Here is a 23,753-nt window from a genome sequence, read left to right as displayed (position 1 = left end):
AAATACGGGTGAAATCGGGTCATTTTCGGAATTCCCGGGTTATTTCAATGACTTATAATGTTGACATTATACTTTGCAATAACTTACATAACTCTGCTCTATATAAGATTTAAAATGAAGTTAGCATGAATACAGAAATCGAATCAATGAGGCTGAAAAATCAACATGCAAGTTGTACATCAGCTATGTTTTTTTCTTGACTGCCGACTGCTCATAGCAAATTATTATTTTATAATTACACTTTCATAAATGTTTGGGGGAAAAATCACATTACAAAATCATTGCTAATGCCCATTTAAGCATTTTTTTCTGATTTGCTTGACATTAATATATCACATTCTTGACCATTTTCTTGCATCTCATATAAAATTTAACAATAATCCAGCCTCTGCATAATTTTTCAGTGTTCATTTTTATCTATAATCAAACATAACCAACTTATCATTAGTTTTATCTATAACATATAGAATCAGATGCTATCTTTTCTTATAACTGAGGGTTATGGAAAGATTCTTTTACGTTATTTACATGCATGCAGACATAGAATGGTGTATGACTGTCCTTTCTATACTTTCAATATAATATTGTCATGCACTGACTTGTATATGCCTTCAAAAACAGTTTCTTCTGATGATCTACATAAAAATAAGGAGATGTGTTATGATTTCCAAAGTGACAACTACCTACTAATAGACAATTGTCCTGCCTTCAACAATGAGAAAACCCTATATTGTATAATAGTCTACCATAAAAGGACCTGATGATGAAAATATGAAACAATTCAGTTGTGAAAACTAACAGTCTAATTAACAAAACTATATATGAAAACAAATATGACAGACATGAACCAACTGAAACCACTAAAGTTTTATATTTGTACACTGACTTTGCCAATGTCTTTGGTTAGTATTTACATATTGTTCAATTTATTTAACTTAAATATACATTATGCTTAACATTTCACAATGAGGAGAAAACTTTTGGAAAGATTATATTTTGTACCCAACAATTTCAGCAGTTAATGTTTTAAGATGATTCATGCTCTTGGTACCCAGTATATAAAATACATGGTGCTTCACTCACTTACTAGGGTGAGTGCCCGTCTTTATTATCTGTAGGGCAATGGCCACACCTATTGATTTATAATTTACAGGCATGAAAAGATCTTGAAACTGTGCAATGTGATGGGAATAGACTTGGCACATGATCCTGATCCAACTTATGAGTTGACAACAGACAATGTTAAGAAAATTCTGGCTATTTATATGAGATTCAGGTATATGTTTATAGCAAAACCCATGTATTAGTTTTTTGTTTTTTTTTTGTATCTGATAAAGGTCACATTATCTACATCTTTCTTGCTTTATAAATATAAAAATAAAATGTGGTATGATTGCCGATTAGACAACAATCCACCAGAGACCAAATGACATAGAAGTTTTAAAATAACTATAGGTCACTGTACAGCCTTCAACTATGAGCAACAACCCATTCTACAAAGCAAGCTTGACAAAAGACCCTGAAATGAAATACAATAGACCACTTTCGAGTTTTTCCGTCACCGGATAAAACTCATCAATTATGCATGCCTTTATGATGTCATTTACCAGGAAGAGGGGATCGCCTGTATCCCTGCACTATTAACGTTCATCAAACGTCTTAGTGATCGTCATTGTGCAGGATAAACTAGAATTTATAATTGTTCTGTAGGTACTTAATAACAATTCTCTAATGACAGCAGTGTTGATTATCAATTATGAGAATTCAATTTGCAGAATAATTCGTACAATATTGCATTATAGGTTTCCAACCACTCACTCAACATTGTAACAGAAGTGACGTTGCCCCTAAACGCACAAGTGACGTTTACTATAACCAAAGTTTTTGACTGAAATGCATCAAACTCGAAAGTTGTCTATTCAAATAAAAAAAAATAACAGCCCCATTTATGTACAAACCAATGAATGAAAAACAAAATTGTTAAACAACAATTTTTTTAACCAATGCACATACAAGAAATGTTCATGGCATTTTTCTCAGCAACCCAAATCAGAGCTGCAAAAAAATAATGAAGATGTAAGGCAGGACATTTTGTAGACAAGTTTTTATATTGAATATCATTAAATGAAGCCTAGCTGTGTATGTAAACTCAAGCAAAATTACAAAAGCTTGAACTCTTCTTACATCTGATCAAATTTTGGCATGTTCAGGCTTTGCAAGATTTTTTTTCTTAGTTTGTTCTTTTTGTGTTTAAAAAGACTGAATCATACATGATTTTTTTTTTTTAGATGCAGAATACCAGTGATAATAATGGGAGAAACAGGGTGTGGAAAAACTCGACTAATCAAGTTTATGTGCTCACTACAGCAACCCCCTGGAGTGGAAGTTAAAAATATGATTCTGATGAAAGTAAGTAAAGTGATGTGATGTTCAAATAAAATGTTGCAATTCAAAAATTAATTCTAGAAAATTGAAATTTCAACTATTATTTGAGAGTAATCATAAAACAAACAAATATTTCTAGGATCTTTTCTTTAAAATTTCTTCAAAATCAGATAAATAATGAGGTAAAAATAGGGTTCGACGACTTACAGAAAAGAGCGACGATTTACAGAAAAGAACCGAAAAGGACCAAAAAGAACCGAAAAGAACCAAAAAGGAGATCGAAGTTTTTTGTATTTGAAGAAAATTGGCAAATTTTAAAATTATATAAGTCTATTATAAATGAAAAGATAATTTTTACAAAAGTTCATTATTAGGTTTTGAATTCATTTCGAACATTACAACAGTTCTTTATATTTTTTTTGAAATGTGTTCCATTCATCAGTGATGATATATATATAACGCGGACATTCGGACAGTCGGACAAAAATAAAATAAAAACAAAATACCGTTTAAAACATGATTGAAAACTTTAAAGGAGTTAATGAATAAATACGAATATTTTGTTCTTTTTTGTGTGTGTATGTGTATTAAATATTAAATGAAAACACATTGATTGTTACTTTGACACGTTAAACCTGTCAAGGATTTGAATTCGTCAAGGAAAAGCCCCGTTATCTCCATGCACAAGTTTCTCTATAGATACATGTAGCACCGAGGGCCAACATTTATCACCATCTGCCATCATTCCACTAATCTACATATCTGTTTTAAGTGGTTTATTAAATAAAATTAATAGAAATCAACAGGCCATTAACTTTTTCACACCCTTTAATCTATACGCTATTATGGGGGCTATATACAGAGTAAACAATTATCAATTATACCGAAAGCGGGTGCGCTTTTCATTTATTTATATTTCTTGAAAGACGAAATGAAATGACTGTGTTTCGCACAAAATTTATAATATATATAGATAATAATAATTTTTTTTTTTATTAATCTCCTTTTATTCCCATGTAGCCCATCGTTTAATACCGTAAATTGAATTAAGAAATTGGAACGAATCAAGAACATCGTAAAGTTTGCCAAGGTTTACATGTAGCAGGAATTGAAATTTTCTCCAAATGTTTTTCACGATTCTATTTTCGAAAACAACGGAAATGACACTTTGATTCTTTTTTTTCAAAAATATTTAAAATTCCTTAATCGGATACAGGGAAATCTAACTTTTTTGTAAGTCTACATATCCATATAAAATGTACAATCTAAATTTTCCTTCATTACGAGGGGGGGAAATTTGTATATATAAATTTACAGATCTAACATTGTTGGGTTGATGTTTAGACGAGTTGTATATACATTATGTACACAGCCATGTATCACCATCATTGATTGCGATCCGATGGATACATCTGTTGTAGAGTTGTCACTGACTCAGACGTACTTATAAATATAATTATTTTCTGTGACTGTATATTACATTAATTTGTAGGATCCTTTACTATAGATAATTTAGCTGATCTGTAACAATAACATCTTCATGCCTTATATATCATGTACTGTAGTACGCTGCTAGATTAAAACTGACGAGGAAAGGTAACACACGGCCAGCGAAAGCATGGGTTCGAATCCCGGTGAGGGAAGAACCAAAAATTTGCGAAAGCAAATTTACAGATCTAACATTGTTGGGTTGATGTTTAGACGAGTTATATATATATATATACATTGTTTTAACTTTAAACAATAATGATCAATAATTATATGTGTGCTCTTTTCGGTTCTTTTTGGTCCTTTTCGGTTCTTTTTGGTCCTTTTCGGTTCTTTTCGGTTCTTTTCTGTAAATCGTCGCTCTTTTCTGTAAATCGTTGGACCGGTAAAAATATGCTTTATAGAAATAAAAAGAGAATTACTTTGTCAACACTCTATAAATACTTGTGTCAATGCTTTATGTGTAAGTTTATTCATGTGGGTATTTTAGGTTCATGGAGGGACCAAAGCTTCAGATATAATCAGGAAAGTAAAACAAGCCGAAACAATAACTGCAAGGAATTCAAAACAGCATAAAAACATGGACACTGTTTTATTCTTTGATGAAGCAAACACTACAGAAGCTATTGGTGTCATCAAAGAAATAATGTGTGACAAAACTTTAGGCGGGAAACCAATGGAGATACATCAAAGACTGAAAATGGTAGCAGCTTGTAACCCATATAGAAAGTAAGAAAACTAATCAATAGTTTAGAGACCTCCAAATTTCTGTACACCACTCACTCTATTCTCTAAGAAAACTATATTGGTAGGAAAACCTTCATTAATTTGAAGTTGATAATTTTTCCTTTTGAAAAAGCTGTTAGTAGAAATGAATCTTATGTTTTTCAATTAATGGCCACAACTGATTTGATTGGAAACAAATCTTATTGGATTGCATCAAAGGGTATGATACAAATGAGGTTGCAATGTTATGTTGTACTTTATACATTCACAAACAAGTATCTGTGTCTTTGATATATTATAAGACTTGTAAAAAGGGGACAAGGATATCATTTTCCAAGCTTTGCTCTCAAGACTTTCTTCTTTAATTTTTTTGTTTACCAGACACTCAAAAGAGCTTATCCAGAGACTGGAACAAGCAGGGCTTGGTTATCATGTGGATGCAGAGAAGACCACTGACAAGCTGGGTAATGTTTCAAATCTTGAAGGATTGTAGTATCCTTGAATAACATAGATTGAAAATTGCCATGCACATACATTTACCTTAATTTATGAATTTTGGGCCCATCTTCTTATTTTTTTAACAGGATTTTCCCCTGTCAGCATGTAAATTTTTATAGTTTTGTGGTAATCAATGATGGCAAAAATGTAGGTGCTATAAACTGTTGTTTGAAGGTTTGTGCATCATTACCGGTATACTAAACGCTATTTCTAAATAACTAAGATTTTGTGCAGTAATTGGAACAAACAAGAAAAGGTGTTATCAGAAAGAAAAGATAAGGAAATAGGTTTGCAAATGACTATGTTAACAACCAAAAAATCATTTTTGTCCAGACTGCGACTTTTGTCGCAGAAAGCTCGACATAGGGATAGTGTTCCAGAGGCAGCTACGGCGGTGGTGGTGGCGGCGGTGTTAGCTTACTTCTTTAAAGCTTTATATTTTTGAAGGTGTAAGACCTGGATGCTTCAAACTTTGTAAATGGATGCCTCATGTTACGAAGTTTCCGTCAGTCACATGTCCAATGTCCTTGACCTCATTTTCATGGTTCAGTGACTACTTGAAAAAAAAGTTCACATCTTTTTTGTAATGTTAAATTCTCTCTTATTATAAGTAATAGGATCTCTCTTAATATAAGTAATAGGATAACTATATTTGGTATATGCTTACCGTGCAAGGTCCTCATGCCCATCAGACAGTTTTCACTTGACCTAGACCTCATTTCATGGATCAGTAAACAAGGTTAAGTTTTGGTTGTCAAGTCCATATCTCAGATACTATAAGCAATAGGTCAAGTTTAGTTGGTGTATGGAAGCACTGTAAGGTGTACATGTCTCACTGGCAGGTGTCATCTGACCTTGACATCATTTTCATGGTTTAGTGGTCAAAGTTAAGTTTTTTAGTTTTGGTCTTTTTTTTCTAATACTATATGCAATAGGTCAACTATCAATGACTATATTTGGTGTGTGGAAATATTTTATGATCTATATGTCAGTCGCGCAGGTTTTATTTGACCTTGATCCCATTTTTAGGGCTCATTGCTCAGTGTTTAGTTTTTGTGTTTTGGTCTGTTTTTCTTAAATTATAAGCCATAGGTCAACTATATTTGTTGTATGGATGAATTGTTAGCTGTACATGCCTGCCTGGCATGGTTCATCTGACCTTGACCTCATTTTCATGGTAGAAAGGTCAATGTTTAGTTTTGTTGGTTTATAATAAGTTTATGTGACAGTTGTAATAAAGCTTTATATTTAGGACGATCAACATAATATCAATGATTAGTAAAGAAGGTGAGACATTTCAGTGTGTGCACTCTTGTTTAATTCAGGTCATGTTCCAATGAGGAACTTAGTATACAGAGTCCAGCCATTACCACAGAGTATGTTACCACTTGTATGGGATTTTGGACAGTTAGATACTGATGTGGAAGAGTTGTACATCAGGCAGATGGTTCTTAGATGTGTATGTTAATATTTTTTTTTTTTAGGGTTTTGGTTTGCAAAGATTACTATTCCATTTACTACATCTAAAAAGTTATTTAACTGTTAAACTTAACATTACATGTATACATCTTTTACTTACTTGTCTTTTGTCACAGAACATACATGAAGAAAACTTTGGAGACCTGCCGAAAGGAATGAACAAATTAATTCTCAATAATTAATGTATGAATATGAATAAAATAACAATGAAATAGCTTACCAATATTTTTCATTTTTGTTTGTTACCGAAGACAAAAGGAAGATCAAGTTTCTTATTTTCAAATGGTTATGAAATTGACAATCTTCACTATTGTTGACCTTGGTTGATGGGAAAATAGTCCTTTTTGACATGCAATCAGTTGAGAACAGTTCAAGGAATGATTTTAATTTTTTACTGAATAATAATATATGTATGAAATGTTTGCTTCTCAGTAAAATTTACTCTAGAGAATAGTTGCATAGACTGATTGTAAATTTATTAATAGGTAAACAATGGACATTTGCCAAGTCTGCCAGGCTTAGATAAGGTTGTCAGTAAGATTCTGACAGTTTCACAAGAATTCATGAGGATGCAAAAGGTATGTTATTATAGAAATTGTTCCCTAAATATATTCAATTTTATAATGTATTTTTAGTTTTTTGGTTCAGCCAATTGTCCTGAAAACTACAATAGATAATACCCCACTCTAGGATACTTTTGTATGTTGAATGAACTAAACATTTCTCTTGTAGGTCTTGGTTACACTATGGATAAACCCCAAAAGTTATATACTGTATAGTGGGGTTTTTTTCGGGGGTGTAAAATTTCGCGATTTTCATTGAATAAGGTATACAAAATATTTTGGGGGTTTCAAAACTTTTCTCAATACCTTTGCGTGTGCACTTTTAAATTGGCGAAATTTATTTTAGCGATTTAGATCTACACGTGAAAATAAGCGAAAATTTACACCCCGCGAAAATAACCTGCTATACGGTACTTGGTTTTTGAAAATGGGTAATTTAAAAAAAAAAACAAGATCTTGTAGATGAGTATAGATATTTAAATAGGATATTTTTGCTGATTCAGACTCTTTGCAGCCTACCGTAAAGATGTAGGTATTTGGCTATACATTATTAAGAATGTTTTAAATTTCCCTGAACCAAAGACAAATGTGCAAGTTTTTATTTAGATAAAAGAACTTGTTTTACAGGATGAATGCAGTTTTGTAAGTTTACGTGATGTAGAAAGAGTTCTACAGGTGATGAGCTGGTTTTACAAACAAAGCCAAGATGAAGATCATCTACTTTTCAATGAGATTAGATTCCAAGAGAGGAAGAAAAATCAGAAAGCAGGTAGAGACTCCATGGAAGATATGGAAGACAATTTGAAACAAAGACATGATGTAAGTGATACTTTTCAAAGGCCTTAGGAATTTTAGAAAATGTTCATATAAGAAAAAAGCATGAAAAGTAGAATTAGGTCGAAACATCAGATAAGGAGTCTATTATTCAATGCAAGTATTGATGTCTAATTCAAAAAGCAAATGAGTTTATGGGTTAATATTTAATAGGGGACTTGATGGCAAGCTTTTGAAAAGTCTGAAAGTATAACACCATTTTGATTGCCATTTGCTAGAGATTTTGCAATATCTCTGACACTGATATTAAGTTGAGTTTCACATGACCTTTTCTCCTAATCCAACATTGACTGTCATTTAACATTGTTTTTGTAGATTTTTATTTTTTGAGATTGTTGATTACTTTGCAAATTGTAGGTTATTGATGATTTAACAAGATCGCTTGTTCTTGCTTTGGGAGTTTGTTACCATGCCTGTTTAAAGAAAAGAAAAGAATACAGAAGAACAGTTGCAAGACATTTTAAAAATCCATTGAATCTTCCAGCAGGAGCTGATCAGATTGAGGAAGAAATATTGAAGTGAGAGATGTAAAATTTATGAAAAAGTATTGCAAATTACTTTTTTTAGCTCCACAAATGTTTGACTTGGTTTTAGATAATAGATAGAGCTTCATTGAAACCTGTACCATGTATTTTTATGCCCCACCTACGATAGAAGAGGGGCATTATGTTTTCTGGTCTGCGGTCCGTTTGTCAGTCCGTTCGTTCGTCCCGCTTCAGGTTAAAGTTTTTGGTCAAGGTAGTTTTTGATGAAGTTGAAGTCCAAATAACTTTCAACTTAGTACACATGTTCCACATGATATTATCTTTCTGATTTTAATGTCAAATTAAAGTTTTGACCCCAATTTTACGCTCCAGTAAACATAGAAAATGATGGTGCGAAGTTCAGGTTAAAGATTTTGGTCAAGGTAGTTTTTGATGAAGTTGAAGTCCAATCAACTTGAAACTTAGTACACATATTCCCTATGATATGATCTTTCTGATTTTAATGCCAAATTAGAGTTTTTACCCTAATTTCAAGGTTCACTGAGCATAGAAAATGATAGTGTGAGTGGGGCATCTGTGTATTATGGACACATTTGTGTTATTTTTATTTTAGCTGCCAGTCAGCCTTTATAGACAATGTAGAACTGGCTCAGAACATTGCAAAGAACAAGGCTTTGAAAGAAAATGTCTTCATGATGATTATATGTATAGAACTAAAGATTCCAATGTTTCTTGTTGGGAAACCTGGCAGTTCAAAATCTCTGGCAAAAACAATAGTTGCTGATGCTATGCAGGGAAATGGAGCTCACAATGATTTATTCAGGAACTTTAAACAGGTGAATGTACAATAAAATGATTTTTTTATGAGATTATTAGTTTTAGTTTGAAACCATTGTACAGGAGTTACATGTAAAAATGTTCATTATCTTTGTACATTTTGATCCTCTTTTGAGATTTTATAACAAAGTCAGTAAATGAATAAATAAAATTTTATTACATAATTATATAGCCTAAAATGTTTCTTAAGTTCAATCCTTTCATTTTTAAATAACTGACTGTTTCCCTGCCTACAATATATTTGTATTTTTTTTTAAAAGGTTCAAATAGTGTCTTTCCAGTGCAGCCCTTTATCCACACCAGATTGTATTGTTGGCACTTTCAAACAATGTGCTGCATATCAGAAGGATAAGGAGGGATTTGTATCTGTTGTAGTACTGGATGAAATTGGTCTAGCTGAAGACTCACCTAGAATGCCTTTGAAGGTATTTTTTTTTTTTCATTTATAAATAAATGATTTTTGTATGCTGAAATATTCTAGGAAGAGAACTGATTAATTTTAACCAGTTTAATTACTGATTCATTAAATTTTGTTCAGAATAACTTACTTTTGGTAAAATGGTGTCAATTCTAGATGCATCACTATACAAAGTAGCACAAATATAGGTCTCACAGTAATCAATGACATGGTATAAAAGGATAGGGGAAGTGTTAGCAAATCAAAACAAGAATTACAAAAAATATAAATGTATGCAATAAGTTCAGAGCCTTTTAGTTAATCTTTGTAGACCTTCCAGCAGTAGTAGAGAAAAGGAGTAAAAAAAGAAATTATTTTTTTAATGATTGTTTCATTTCTTTACTTCCACCTCACATTTTATCTTTTTTTCAATGAAACTCTTTCATTGGAACTATCAAAGTTATATTATTTCACACCAAAACTTTTTTTTAATTTTTATACATTTCCTTTAATAATGAGCAAATTTAAAGAAGATTCAAAAAGTGCATTTTTTGGTCTTAATTTGTTTCAAAGGTTCAGGCTTGAAAGCAATTTATAAATAAACTCTGTTAGTATGACTCCTAACATTCTTGATGATTTTATTCCAGAAACATGTGTCATGTGCTCTCTCAAATAAACCATATGTTTATGATTAAAAACAATTTAAAAATTCTTATTGTAGACTCTTCATCCATTGCTAGAAGATGGTTGCTGTGATGATGAAGAACCAGAGCCATACAAAAAGGTATATATCTGTAGATTTCTATTAAAAGGTTACCTGTAGAAACTTCAAGATTCTTGTGGTTACATGCACTTTATATAGCTACCTTTTAGTATGCCCCCACCCTAGCAGGGGAGCCTTAAGTTTAACCATTGTCCAATTCCAAGTTAAAGAGTGGAAGTAAAAATCACTGGCAAGACTGTAAAGCAACACAAAACAAACAACTTGTCTGTAAATGTTTTTCTTCTTTTGCCTTTAAGACAAAATAACTGCATAGCACACCCAAACTATCCTCAACCTGACATAATACAGCATATCTATGAAAACTATTAAGTGGTAGTTTTAGAAAAAAAATATGTATTTTATCATTATGTTTAAGCCCAATAACACAAATTTTGATTGACTAAATATGTATCAATTGTAAGGTTGCTTTTGTTGGAATATCAAACTGGGCATTAGATCCTGCTAAGATGAACAGAGGTATCCTGGTACAAAGAGATATTCCAGATAAAGAGGAGCTCCGTAATAGTGCAAGGTAGGAGTGTTTTTTCAGTAATGAAATTCTTGTTGTAGTGACAAAATTAAGGGACTATAACTATTTAATTTGACAAAATTGAAAAGAATATTGTGTATGTTTCTTTTGTTCCTACCAATCAACAAATATATCGGGATTTAAAAAATGAACTATAAAGTAGGCAAGATGATATGACAGAATTACAAGCACAAATTTTTCTTCTGGGCATGACTTTTTGGTCAATGTTGTTTGGGGTTTCACATACAAAGATGTACCAAAGCCATACTGCTAATATTGTTCTTATGTTAGATTTTAATTTTTTTAGAAATTTTATATCCTCTTTAAATATATTTAAAGTTTAAATGATAACTTTTCAATATTTATTTCTTAATGAATAATAAAAATAATTTTGCATCTTTTTTTTCAGAAAAATTTGTTCAACAGACAAAAATGTAAAGAGGATAATCGACCCAATGATTGACCCCCTAGCTATATCATATAATGAATTATTTGATCAGGCTTCAGAAGAGATGAGAGAATTCTTTGGTTTGAGAGATTTTTACAGGTACTAATATTCAGAAACAATATTTTAAAAACTAAAACCCTTCATATTATGACTTAGACACACTTTAAATAAAGTTTTTTGAATGTATGATTAATTCATCAAATCGACCCATCTATGTATTTCTACAGAGTCATTTCATTAAGTTCTGAATAGATTCCTTCTAAACTCCCATTTTATTCTTGTAACTACTTCACTATAAAAAATAAGGATGTATCCTATGCCCTTGGAAAAGGTGCTTATTTTTATCAAGTCTTTCCACACCTCAAGCTTCTTAGTTTTTTTCTTTATTAGCTTCAAAATTATTGAATACAAGTTAGGCAAACGGCAATTTTTCTATTCCAAATGGTATCCAGGATTATTTTCCTTGCCAAAATTCAGAACAAATCTGGTCACTAGACTTATCTACCTGATCTATGGTGCTTGCTTGACACCTTCTTTTATCCTTATATCTTATCTATTGGATGTCATTAGTGTTTCTCCATCAAGTATTTGACTCAACATGTACAGTTATTATTACAATTAGTACTTGGATTTTCAGTTTGTTAAAGATGCTGTATGGGTTTATATCAAAGTCAAGGAGTAAACCAACTTGGCTACAGCTGAAACATTGTATTCTGAGAAATTTTGGTGGATTACCAGAAGAAGTTATAAAACCTGTCGACATATTTGCTAGAAATCTTGCAGAGGTAGTCAACAGAAATGAAGAGGTATAATCATTATAGGGGTCCAATTGGTTTCATTGTAACTATTTATACAGAGGAAAAGTTAGAATATTACATAGATATAAGAAGATGTGGTATGAGTGTCAAGGAAGCAACTCATTTATGCATGAATATCAGTAAATATATATTACACCATTATATTAAGGTGGTACCTAACCCTACAAGGAGATAGCTCTGTAAAATCAGCAGAACGTTTTAATGACATTGTGTTCATAAGGGAATATTAAGCTTCTCAATGATCAAAATAAGTGTTTGTCAAACTGCTATATAACCAGTGTATTTTTTCTGATTAAACAGTTGGTTCAAATTTAAATTTTTTTTTTATATTTTTGTCATAGGGTCAAAGTAAATACTTTGTCAAAATTTCAAAAAAATTAAACGAGCCAAATTAATTTTAGTTAAAGTGTTGGGTACCACCTTAATACGGAAACATTACCTTTTCTGCATAACTGTCAATACTAGAACATGAATATATAATTATATAATTATTTATATTGTAAACCTATGTTTAAAATATAAACCAATTTTACATTGTCTTTAAAAGTTGAAATAGAAAAATAATGTTATTGTGTTTTGTTTATTGTCTATATCTCTATATACATTTATATATATATTACAGGAAACCGAGTTTGATCCTGAATGTTCTTCGACTGGAATGATAAAAGCATGTCTGAGTGGTCAAGCAGACAGGTATGAAATAAAGAATAAAGTTTTATTAAAGGTCAATTGAGAAAGGTTTCAACAGTTTTCCTGTGCTATGATCTTGATTTATTTGAGTTTTTAATCAATTTCTCAAATATTTAATTTTTGGAATAATATCCCTGATCAATATTGATAAAAGAGGATTTTGTAAGTAAGGTGAAAGTCAGAGGATAAATTACATTGGCTTGATTGTGAGTATTGTTCTTGCAATAAAATTCAAAAATTTAAATTTTGATAGATTTAAATAGAAATTATTCCATATTGCAGTGAAAGTAGATACCTATTGTTGCTGACAGAAAATTATGGAGCATTGTCAATTCTACAGCAGAAAATCTTTTCCATGCACAATGCAGAAGTAATATTTGGAAGCAGCTTTCCAAGTGACCAAGAATACACTCAGGTGAAATTTTACAATATTTATGTTTTAGATACTGTGATTCATTTATGATTGCGGTTTGTGGCAAACTTGCATATTCGTGGATATTTAATTTCATGGTTTTGGCAAAGTCTGCATATATTCCTTTAGAAAATTTGTGATTCCTTGATTATTTAAATTCACGGTTCCCCTGTACCCACATCATCTACGAAAATTGGTATCCAATGAATATTAATGAATCCACAGTATTATAAATTGATTTTAAAAATCTTCTCTTCCAATTTTCATGTTCGGTGAGCTTTTCAGTGCATTGATTTCAAATATAAGACTTTTAAAATAGTTAACTGATTGTGTATTTAAAGTCCTCTGTACATAAACAAGGATTTAGACCTGTATTTTGTCAGCATTTACCAATATCTTCTTATATATCCTATGTATAGCATAATGGATAACTTTTTAGGCATTGAGCAGAAGTTGAAGTTTCCTTTTTTATAATTTTTCTAGTAGTTTTGTATGAGTGAGGATTCTATGTGAATTTTTAAATAAATTCAAAATTTTGCTAAAATAACTAAAATATTTGGCTACTCTTTCATTTAAAAACATTGCAATTTATATAAAATTTCTTCTTTGAAGTCATATAGTGAAATTCTTTAAACAAATTGTTAACAAAATCAGTAAAAACTGGATGTTTCATGTTCATTATTTGGTCAATTATTATCTCCCGTTGAAAGTAGTATTGACACATCTCAAGACATTACATACTCAGCCAAAGAATTGTCAAAGATAAACCTCTTTGCTCTGAACAAGAATTTTTTTTAAATACCTGATTTGTTGGACAACATTAAAAAATAACCCAATCTCACAATTGATGTACAAGCTGCACTGGAGTCAATTTTTCATTTGAGGTGAACCTTTATTTAATTTTCAAATCAGTAAAATCCTTTTAAAAACTGTGATGTGTGCATAATATTTTTTATTAATATCTTTTAATATATTATCAAAGACATTTTAAACCCTTATTTAATTCACTTTAACTAACTAATTTTATTTTTATGCCCCACCTACGATAGTAGAGGGGCATTATGTTTTCTGGTCTGTGCGTCCGTTTGTCCGTCTGTCTGTCTGTCTGTCTGTTCGCCCGTCTGTCCCGCTTCAGGTTAAAGTTTTTGGTCAAGGTAGTTTTTGATGAAGTTGAAACTTAGTACACATGTTCCTTATGATATGATCTTTCTAATTTTAAAGCCAAATTAAACTTTTGACCCCAATTTCATGGTCCACTGAACATAGAAAATGACAGTGCATGTTTCAGGTTAAAGTTTTTGGTCAAGGTAGTTTTTGATGAAGTTGAAGTCCAATCAACTTGAAACTTAGTACCCATATTCTCTATGATATTATCTTTCTAATTTTAATGCCTAATTATATTTTTTATCCAATTTCATGGTCCATTGAACATGGAAAATAATAGTTCGAGTAGGGCATCCGTGTACTTTGGACACATTCTTGTTAAATTATATTTTTCATATAGTAAATATAAAAATATTCGCTTTTTCGGATAAGTATTTAAAATTTTAATACTCATTTGACAAGTGGAGTGCTTTGATAAAACTGAGGTATATACTAGAACAGAACAAAACTGTCAACTGTTGAAGTTGACTGACGGAACCAATTCAAATCTGATATGAAGCTGTCAGAAGTAAAATGTTTCCAATACCTTACAATCACTAGAAAGATTTGACTAGAAATGAAATATGATTGACCAATTCAACTAAATTTTAGAACATGTCCTATTTCTGGCTTGTAAAATTATTTTATTCTCCACAATTGTTAAATGTTTTAGGTATGCAGAAATATCAACCGTATCAAAGTGTGCATGGAAACTGGTAGCACTGTGATTCTACTAAATCTAGAAAACCTGTATGAAAGTTTGTATGATGCTCTCAATCAGGTAAGTGTATATTTTATTAGAAAAATAATTAAAACACAGATGCCTATCTACCATTACACAAGAAAGTGTTGACTGATATTTTAATGCCTTGCCTTGATAGTATCAAATTAAAGTTTTTGCATTAAAGTAGGTTTAAGTTTTGGTTTAGGATGGTTTGTGGTCACATCAACTTAATACTTTGTTTGTAGATGTTTATTTTTGAGTGAACTGTTACAGTGAGTTGACTGTTAGTGTTGCTCTCCACCAATTGCAACTCATTCAAAATTTTGACCAAATTGCAATTTGTTTTTTAAAATCAAATTGTTCAACTGGTCAGAAATTTGAACCAACTGCTGTAGAAAACCACAGCCAAGTCATGAAAGTGCAAGGTGATACAATAAAACATACTTACAATCCTATAAGACTTTAACTCCACTTTAATGATGTTGTGACAAAATTAGTTTATCAGTTTGTATAGTTATATTATATTCATTTCCATGCTGAAGGGGAACTGTTTATTTTGAATTGCTATTAAATTGTCCAAACTAAGCTTTCATATAGTTTTTCCTTCTAAAAGTATTCTATATTTATAAGAATCAGATATCATTTTAAATAAAACATCATATATTCAGTAAAATATGTGTGAAATAACAATATCCTATTGATAAATTTTCAGGGGAGATAACCTAAAATATTATTCTTTTGAATAAAGACTTTTTGAAAGAAAAGTTATTATCTCCCCCATGGAAACTTCCTACAAACATATATTGCAATTTTACACATATTTTACTGAATATGAAATGTTTTAATTCACATAATGTCTGATTGTTATAAATATAGAATACTTTTAGAAAGAAAAACTATATGAAAGCTTAGTTTGGACAATTTAATAGCAATTCAAAATAAACAGTTCCCCTTCAGCATGGAAATGAATATCATATAACTATACAAACTGATAAACTAATTTTGTCACAACATCATAGGAGTTAAGTTCATTAGACCACATTCATTCTGTGTCAGAAACCTATGCTGTGTCAACTATTTAATTTTAGATTTAAATAAGTTTGAAGAAGAAATCTTTAATTGATTTGTAAAATCTTGACATTTGTTTTGTGTAAAAAAAAAATATGTAATGTCAAATTTGATCACAATCCAAATTCAGAGCTGTATCACGCTTGAATGTTTTGTCCATACTTGCCCCAACTGTTCAGGGTTCGACCTCTGCGGTCGCATAAAGCTGCGCCCTGCGGAGCACCTGGTTGGTTATTATCTTGAATATTATAATAAATAGAGATAAACTGTAAACAGCAATAATGTCCAGCAAAGTAAGATCTACAAATAAGTCAACATGACCAAATTTTTTAGTTTACCCCTTAAGGAGTTATTGCCCTTTATAGTCATTATTTAACAATTTTCATAAATTTTTGTAAATTTTAGTAAATTTTAGAAAATATTTTCCACCGTAATTACTGGGCCAAGTTCATTATAGATAGAGATAATTGTAGCAAGAAGAATGTCCAGTAAAGTAAGATCTACAAACACATCATGATCACCAAAACACAATTTTGTCATGAATTTATCTGTGTCAATTGTATAATATGCACATAGACCAAGGTGAGCGACACAGGCTCTTGAGAGCCTCTAGTTTAGTAATGCATTTATGAGGGAATCGTTGTTTGAGTAAAGACTAGTAGCAAATATTTCTTTGTACGTCCAGTCGATTCAGGAAGACCTTTTCAAATGAATTAGACATTAATAACATCAATTTTACCATGTATATTTAAGGAAGAAATAGTTTTTGAATAAAATTGATATTTATAACAATTATTAATAAAGTTCTTTACAGAAATATTTGCCTAAACTTGATATATATTTGTTATAAAAAAACTTCACGTAGCTTTATTAACCCCTTATCAATACTCAAAGCATCATCATTGACGAACACATAGTTGTGTGTAAACCTAACCTACACAAGGCCTACATTGACTATCGACTGCATGTAGACAAAACATGATTTAAACTACATGTAAACATTGAGTTTTATCAATGGGAACGTAATTGCGTTCAGTTTACGTGTGAGTTACACCAACCCAACACCAAGTTTAGGTCAATGTGAAAACGGCCTTAGTTTATGATAAAAATGTTGTTCATCTCTCTCATTGAAATAATCAGGTTGAAAACTATGTAGCTGGTATATCCAGTAGCTGGGGCATCCAAAATCTCTCTTAATATTTTGCGTGTTTATTATTGAAGTTGAACGAAATCTATAGCTATTAAAGTTTGTATTTTAGTATTATGTTGAATTTGGAGGAGAAAGATATGTTGACCTGGGACTTGGAACACACAGAGTTAAATGTAGGGTACACAGAAAATTCAGGTACAGTTTTCATTACCGATATATCGTAAATATTTAGATATATTATCAACTTAATTCTCATCTTGAGTTAGCTTAACCTTTATAACATGCTTGAATAACTTTAATTATATTTTGGTATTTCTATTTATTTTTATAAAGTATTGATGATACATGGTCTAATTTCTTTGAAACTTAAGACTATTGTGAATCTTGCTTTAAGTTTTTACACTTTTACAATGAAAAAAATGATATTTTCCAACTTTTACTAAGCTTTGATTATATTGAAGAATGAGGGTAATGAAATTTAACAAGAACAATCAAGAATATAAATGTTATAAAACTTATATTTTATCATTACTGGTAGTTATTAGGCATTAGAGTACTCCAACAAGAGGACCAATAATTTCATGTTTCAGATTGGTTGTTGTAGCAGAAAAACAAGTTGTATATGACAAATTTCCTATACCACTGATCAATAGACTGGAAAAACATTTCTTGTCCATGAATACAATGTTAACAGGAGAACAGGCTGAGCTTACCAAAGCACTCACTGAATGGGCCGAAACTTATGCAGCAGACAAGTCGCCTAATCAAATCGGATACAAGTAAGTTACACTATTTCTTAAAGTTAATGATTATAGTTTTAACTTTGCTACTGAATACCAGTACTTTTTGTCATGATTATTTTGGTAATTTAAAAAGACATTGAAATGATTGTTTCGAAGCAAAAATTAGCTGACTTTAATAGACAGTTGATAGCTGAACAGAGTAAAAGTTATATAGAGAAAATGTTTGGGAGGGTCTGAAAGTGACTGTTTACAAATAAAAACTTTAAAACCATAGCTGCAGACAATGCAAGTTTTCATATTAAAAACTTATAGTAATATCGGTTGTTGAGATTAAAACTATGTTGCTTTTTGTCAGAGTACTAAAAACAAATTCATTTGTTTTAACTGTGTAGGTTCTATACTTTGGTATTCCTATACAAAAAAGTCAGGTATTAGAAACATATGTTTTCTGTACTTTTGAAGTATGATCATGTAATTTTACTGAGAAGAACCATGCTAGACATTTATCCCATGAAAGTAATGTCACATCTGTGTTATTTTTTTAGGAAAGTGGAAAAAAAGATAGGTGATACTTTCATAGGGTATCATGCGGATACATGTGCTGCTATTATACATGATATATGTGAGAAAAGAAAATCTACAGTACAGACAATTCTTAATGAAAGAGAACAGGTACTTCATTAATTTCAAATTTTCAAAGCCAACATCGATTGCTCTTATTTTTATCATATCCTAAGGTACAAACATTATTCACTTTCACCTCACCTCACCTATCCTCTTCATGCCGGTCGGCATTTAAGGCCCTGATACATTGTTTCCATCTCACACGGTCTTTAGCTACTGTTCTTGCTGAAGCCCAGCTGTTCCATCCAAGTGATGTTCGTTCTGTCTCTACAGTCCGTCTCCAGGTGGTTTTGGGACGTCCAACTTTCCTTTTTCCCTCTGGTTTCCATGTCAGTGCAACTGAACATATACTGTTGGCATCCATCCTAAGTACATGGCCAATCCATCTCCAACGCCGTTCTATAACATCATCGCTTAGCTTCTTTGTTCCAGCTCTTATGTGGAGGTTTTCATTTGAAATTGTATTGGGCCATCTTATTTTCAATATCTGTCTGAGACATCTATTTTGAAAGGTGTTTAATTTCTTTTTGTCTTGTTCAGTTGTTTTCCAGGTTTCACATCCATACAGTAGGACTGATATGACTAAGCTGTTAAATAGTCTGACCTTTGTTTTAAAAGACAGTACCGATGATCTCCATATTTTTCTTAACCTGCTGAATTGGCCTTTAGCTTTCTTGAACCTGTTGTCCATATCATTGTCACAGCCACCTTTTGTTGTAACTATTCCCCCTAGGTAAGTGAAGGTATCGACATCCTCTAGGTCTTTCTCATTTAATTTCACCGGGTTGTTATTCGTGGTATTCATCCGCATTACTTTTGTTTTGGATGTGTTTATTTTTAATCCTATTTTGCTGGCATTTTCTTGAAGTTTACTTGTTTTTAACTGTATATGTTGAATTTGGAAGATAGTAATGCTAGGTCATCCGCAAAATCAAGGTCCTCTAGTTTGGTGGTAAATTTCCATCTAATTCCTGTTTCATGGTCTTTTATTGTTTGCTTCATGACATAGTCAATGGCTATCAGAAATAAGAAGCCAGACATCACGCATCCTTGTTTTACTCCTGTTTTTACTTTGAACCAATCTGATTGTATTCCTTCATCTAGTACTGCACACTCAAATGAATCGTAAAAGAGTTTTATTACTGTGATGAGTTTGGCTGGGATGCGATAAGCTTTTAAGATGGACCATAAGCTTTCCCAGTGTATGGAATCAAACGCCTTTTCAAAGTCTACAAAGTTGATGTATAAAGGAGCATTCCATTCAGAGCATTGTTCTATGATGTTTCTTAAAGCAAATAGTTGTTCAGTGGTGCTTTTTCCCCTTCTGAAGCCAGCTTGCTCTTGTCTTAGCTCTTCATCTATACCTTCTTGTATTCTTTGGATGATTATCTTAGTGAATACCTTACTTGGCACAGAGAGTAGTGTTATGCCTCTGTAGTTGTCGCAACATGTCCGGTCTCCTTTCTTTACAATTTTAACAATTAGACCTTTATTCCACTCCTTTGGTATTTCGTTTCGAATCCATATCATATTGTAGAGCTTTAGCAAATACTTGGTGGTTGTTATTGTATCTGCTTTAAGTATTTCCGCTGTTATGCCATCTATGCCTCCTGACTTCCCATTTTTTAATTGTTTCAAGGCTTTTGTAATTTCCTCTTTTCTGATTGGGCCAGTATCAATCTCTCTTTCCTCGATTTCATAGTCTAAATTGATGTTAAGTGCTATTTCTGGTTCAGGCCTATTCAAGACTTCTTAAAAGTGTTCTTTCCATCTTTTAAGTTTTTCTTCATGGGTTGATAATAAATTTCCAGACTTGTCTTTGATGACTTGAGGTGGTTTCTGTTTTTCATTGCAAATTGTTCTAGTAACCTCATATACTGTTTTCATCATACCATTGCTTGCTGCTTTTTCTGCTTCTTCAATTAAGTTGTCTGTCCATTGCCTTTTGTCATTTCTCATACTTTTCTTTACCTCCTTGTCTTTGTCGCTATACTTGGCATTTAAACTGTTCTTGACTCTTTCTGATCTACTGTTGTTTGTTCTTTCCTTTAGTTGTCTTCCCTCGTCTACAAGTTTCCATGACTCATTGGTGATCCAGGGCTTATGCCCACGCTCTTTGAAACCTAAGGTTTTAGTTGCTGTTTCTTTATAGCATTTTGTTACTCCTTCCCAGAATGTTTCTATGTCCTCTAGTTCGTCTAAGAGTTGGAACCTGTTCTTAAGCTCGATTGAAAATGCTTTTCTTACTTCTGGACGTTGCAGTTTGGTGGTATCAAATCTCTTCCTTGTAGCATCCATTACTATTTTATGTCTTTTAAGTTTGATTCTTAATTTGCATTTGAGGAGTTCGTGATCGCTGCCAATGTCTGCTCCTCTCATTGCTCTTGTGTCCAGTACTGATGTTCTGTGTTGTCTAGTAACAAGGATATGGTCTATTTGATTTTCTGTTTTCTTGTTTGGTGATATCCATGTTATCTTATGTTTGTCTTTATGTGGAAAGATAGTGCCAGTAATAACTAAGTTGTTCCTTTGACAAATATCAAGGAGGTTTTCTCCATTTTCGTTTCTTCTTCCTATTCCATGCCTTCCCATGATGTTCTCATGACCTTCATTGTTTATTCCAACCTTTGCATTAAAGTCTCCCATTACTAAGAGGATGTCATGTTTAGGTGTTCCTGCTATGACTCTATCTAGCTGTTCTATAAAGCTTTCTTTTGTTTCATCTGTAGCATCGTTGGTTGGAGCATATACAGTGATGACACTTATTTTGATGGTTGTTGTGTGAAATCTGGCATACATTAATCTCTCAGTGATTGGCTTCCATTCAATCAGTGCCTTTTTTGCTCGGTTTGACAGCATCATTCCAACTCCTGCCTGAATATAATAAGACTTTACCATTTTGAAGTGTAAGCTTTCCACTGTCTAGCCATCTGACTTCATTTAAGGCCAATATTTCTATGTTGTATCTGTCCATTTCCCTTTCAACTTTTACAGTTTTACCTGTGGCATACATAGTTCTTACATTCCAACTGCCTAGAAGTATATTATCTTTTGGTGTACACAAGGGTGTCAGCTTGTGGACTTCCTGTGGGCTTTCATCCACCAGGGTCATGTCCCTTAAACCATGTTGTGCAGCAGAGGTGTTATCCTCATGCTGATTTCTTAATGTATCTTGGGTTTCCGTAATCATCAATTTTTTACTCTGTCTGGTGATTAGCCATACGAGAAACCTACTACCTGTAGGATGGAGTTTTGTTGTCTAGGTTTTCCTTCCCATAGACGATTGCCTACCATGGCTGACGAGTTCAATCTTCCCGGCTTTTCTTTCTGGGTCTGCTCCCATAGCCTTTGATTTTCCCAAAACTAACCACAAGGCAGTGGTACTATTAACCCATAGTTGGGACAAGGTTGATGAGTGCAAGGGCGTATCCACACGCCGATGGGCCTACACACTGCATCTCTGGGGCCCTTGCTGCTCCGAGATCCTCTACAATAATGCCTAGGATGCTAGATCCTAGTTACCATGTGCTGTCGCGAGGAGGCATTGTAGAAGTCTTGAATAGTGTAGAGGCTATGTACTGGCAGAAAGACTTACGCACTCAGCTTTCTGTTCACCTGCAATGCAGGCTAGCCAGCGGTGATAGAGAGCCTATGGCACTAACCACACTAGACGCATACACAATCCTGTGGTACAGACCACCAGCACACTTTCATAGCTCTTTAATTCCCTGTTTACCAATTACTTACATGTATGTATTCCTACTCATAGTGTAACTTCCATTTATGAAATTTTCATTGTAATTTAATTTTAGAACTATTAAATTACATCTTCCTGAAACTTCCTCCTATGAGCATACTTTTAAAGCATTTAAATAAAATTATAGTGTCAAAGTATCATTTATCAACTTCTTGTTTACTGAACACTTATGGCTAGATATTATTAGTTAGCAATTGCTCAAAGTTCCAACTTTTTTATCAGTATTTGTGTGAAGAATCTTGTACTATTTATGACCAACTGTAGCATATTGGACCACACTTGAACTAGATATTGCAATGGTGGAAACTTTTTGAAAAAACAACGACAAAGTCACTTGAATGAATTGATTTTTTTTAGATCTTGAAAGAAGGAAAGTCAACATTGCTATGGTGTGCCACACCAGCTGCTGTTACACAGAATGGAGTTGGAGAAGAAATGGAAATCTACTCTAAACAACAGCAGCATGAGAGTTTGACAGATTACCTTTGTAAAAGACTTCAAGATGAACCTGGTCAAAGTTTCTATGCCCAGGTAGGTTGAAAATCAATCCATGTTCTCAACGATTACTTTAAGTCTGATTTTAGCTGATATGAGTTGGAAGTTACAGAAAGTAACACAGTTAAACATGTTATAGGGATCTACGTCCTGTCTTTCTTGTAAATTTAGAAAATCTATGAGAAAGATGCACACCTATGCTCTCTACAGTAAAGCTTGAGCCGTTTTTTTGTCGTGCCTGTGACTTTACTCACATAAAGCTCAACATAGGGATAGTGATCCAGCGGCGGTGTTAGCTTACTTCTTAAAAGCTTTATATTTTGGAGGGTGGAAGACCTTGATGCTTCATACTTTGTATATGGATGCCTCATGTTACGATTTTCCGTCAGTCACATGTCCAATGTCTTTGACCTCATTTTCATGGTTCAGTGACTACTTTAAAAAATAGTTCATTCAAATTCTCTCTTATTATAAGTAATAAGATAACTATATTTGGTATGTGCATACCTTGCAAGGTCCTCATGCCTGTCAGACAGTTTTCACTTGACCTCGACCTCATATCATGGATCAGTGAACAAGGTTAAGTTTTGGTGGTCAAGTCCATATCTCAGATACTATAAGCAATAGGTCTAGTATATTCAGTGTATAGAAGGACTGTAAGGTGTACATGTCTAACTAACAGGTGTCATCTGACCTT

The 23,753-nt window shown here is 32.4% G+C and overlaps 1 protein-coding gene across 1 annotated transcript in view; it reads left to right on the top strand.

The window, feature by feature from the left end:
- LOC143060987 (E3 ubiquitin-protein ligase rnf213-alpha-like) overlaps positions 1–23,753 on the top strand; it is a 122,050-nt gene that overhangs the window by 46,082 nt on the left and 52,215 nt on the right. The window contains exons 25-45 of the mRNA XM_076233665.1: positions 1,154–1,276; positions 2,289–2,409; positions 4,364–4,602; positions 4,981–5,063; positions 6,423–6,556; positions 7,062–7,154; positions 7,767–7,958; positions 8,331–8,491; positions 9,072–9,294; positions 9,556–9,720; positions 10,414–10,476; positions 10,878–10,987; positions 11,394–11,531; positions 12,070–12,238; positions 12,873–12,943; positions 13,223–13,355; positions 15,169–15,276; positions 17,547–17,632; positions 18,028–18,216; positions 18,726–18,852; positions 22,919–23,092. Of these exons, the coding sequence (XP_076089780.1) occupies positions 1,154–1,276; positions 2,289–2,409; positions 4,364–4,602; positions 4,981–5,063; positions 6,423–6,556; positions 7,062–7,154; positions 7,767–7,958; positions 8,331–8,491; positions 9,072–9,294; positions 9,556–9,720; positions 10,414–10,476; positions 10,878–10,987; positions 11,394–11,531; positions 12,070–12,238; positions 12,873–12,943; positions 13,223–13,355; positions 15,169–15,276; positions 17,547–17,632; positions 18,028–18,216; positions 18,726–18,852; positions 22,919–23,092 (2,902 nt within the window). The remainder of the gene's footprint in view (positions 1–1,153; positions 1,277–2,288; positions 2,410–4,363; positions 4,603–4,980; positions 5,064–6,422; positions 6,557–7,061; positions 7,155–7,766; positions 7,959–8,330; positions 8,492–9,071; positions 9,295–9,555; positions 9,721–10,413; positions 10,477–10,877; positions 10,988–11,393; positions 11,532–12,069; positions 12,239–12,872; positions 12,944–13,222; positions 13,356–15,168; positions 15,277–17,546; positions 17,633–18,027; positions 18,217–18,725; positions 18,853–22,918; positions 23,093–23,753) is intronic.

Source organism: Mytilus galloprovincialis, chromosome 1 (assembly GCF_965363235.1).
Source record: "Mytilus galloprovincialis chromosome 1, xbMytGall1.hap1.1, whole genome shotgun sequence".
NCBI classification, from domain to species: domain Eukaryota; kingdom Metazoa; phylum Mollusca; class Bivalvia; order Mytilida; family Mytilidae; genus Mytilus; species Mytilus galloprovincialis.
The sequence above is the reverse complement of the archived record's forward strand: the minus strand, read 5'-3'. Positions and strand labels throughout refer to the sequence as shown.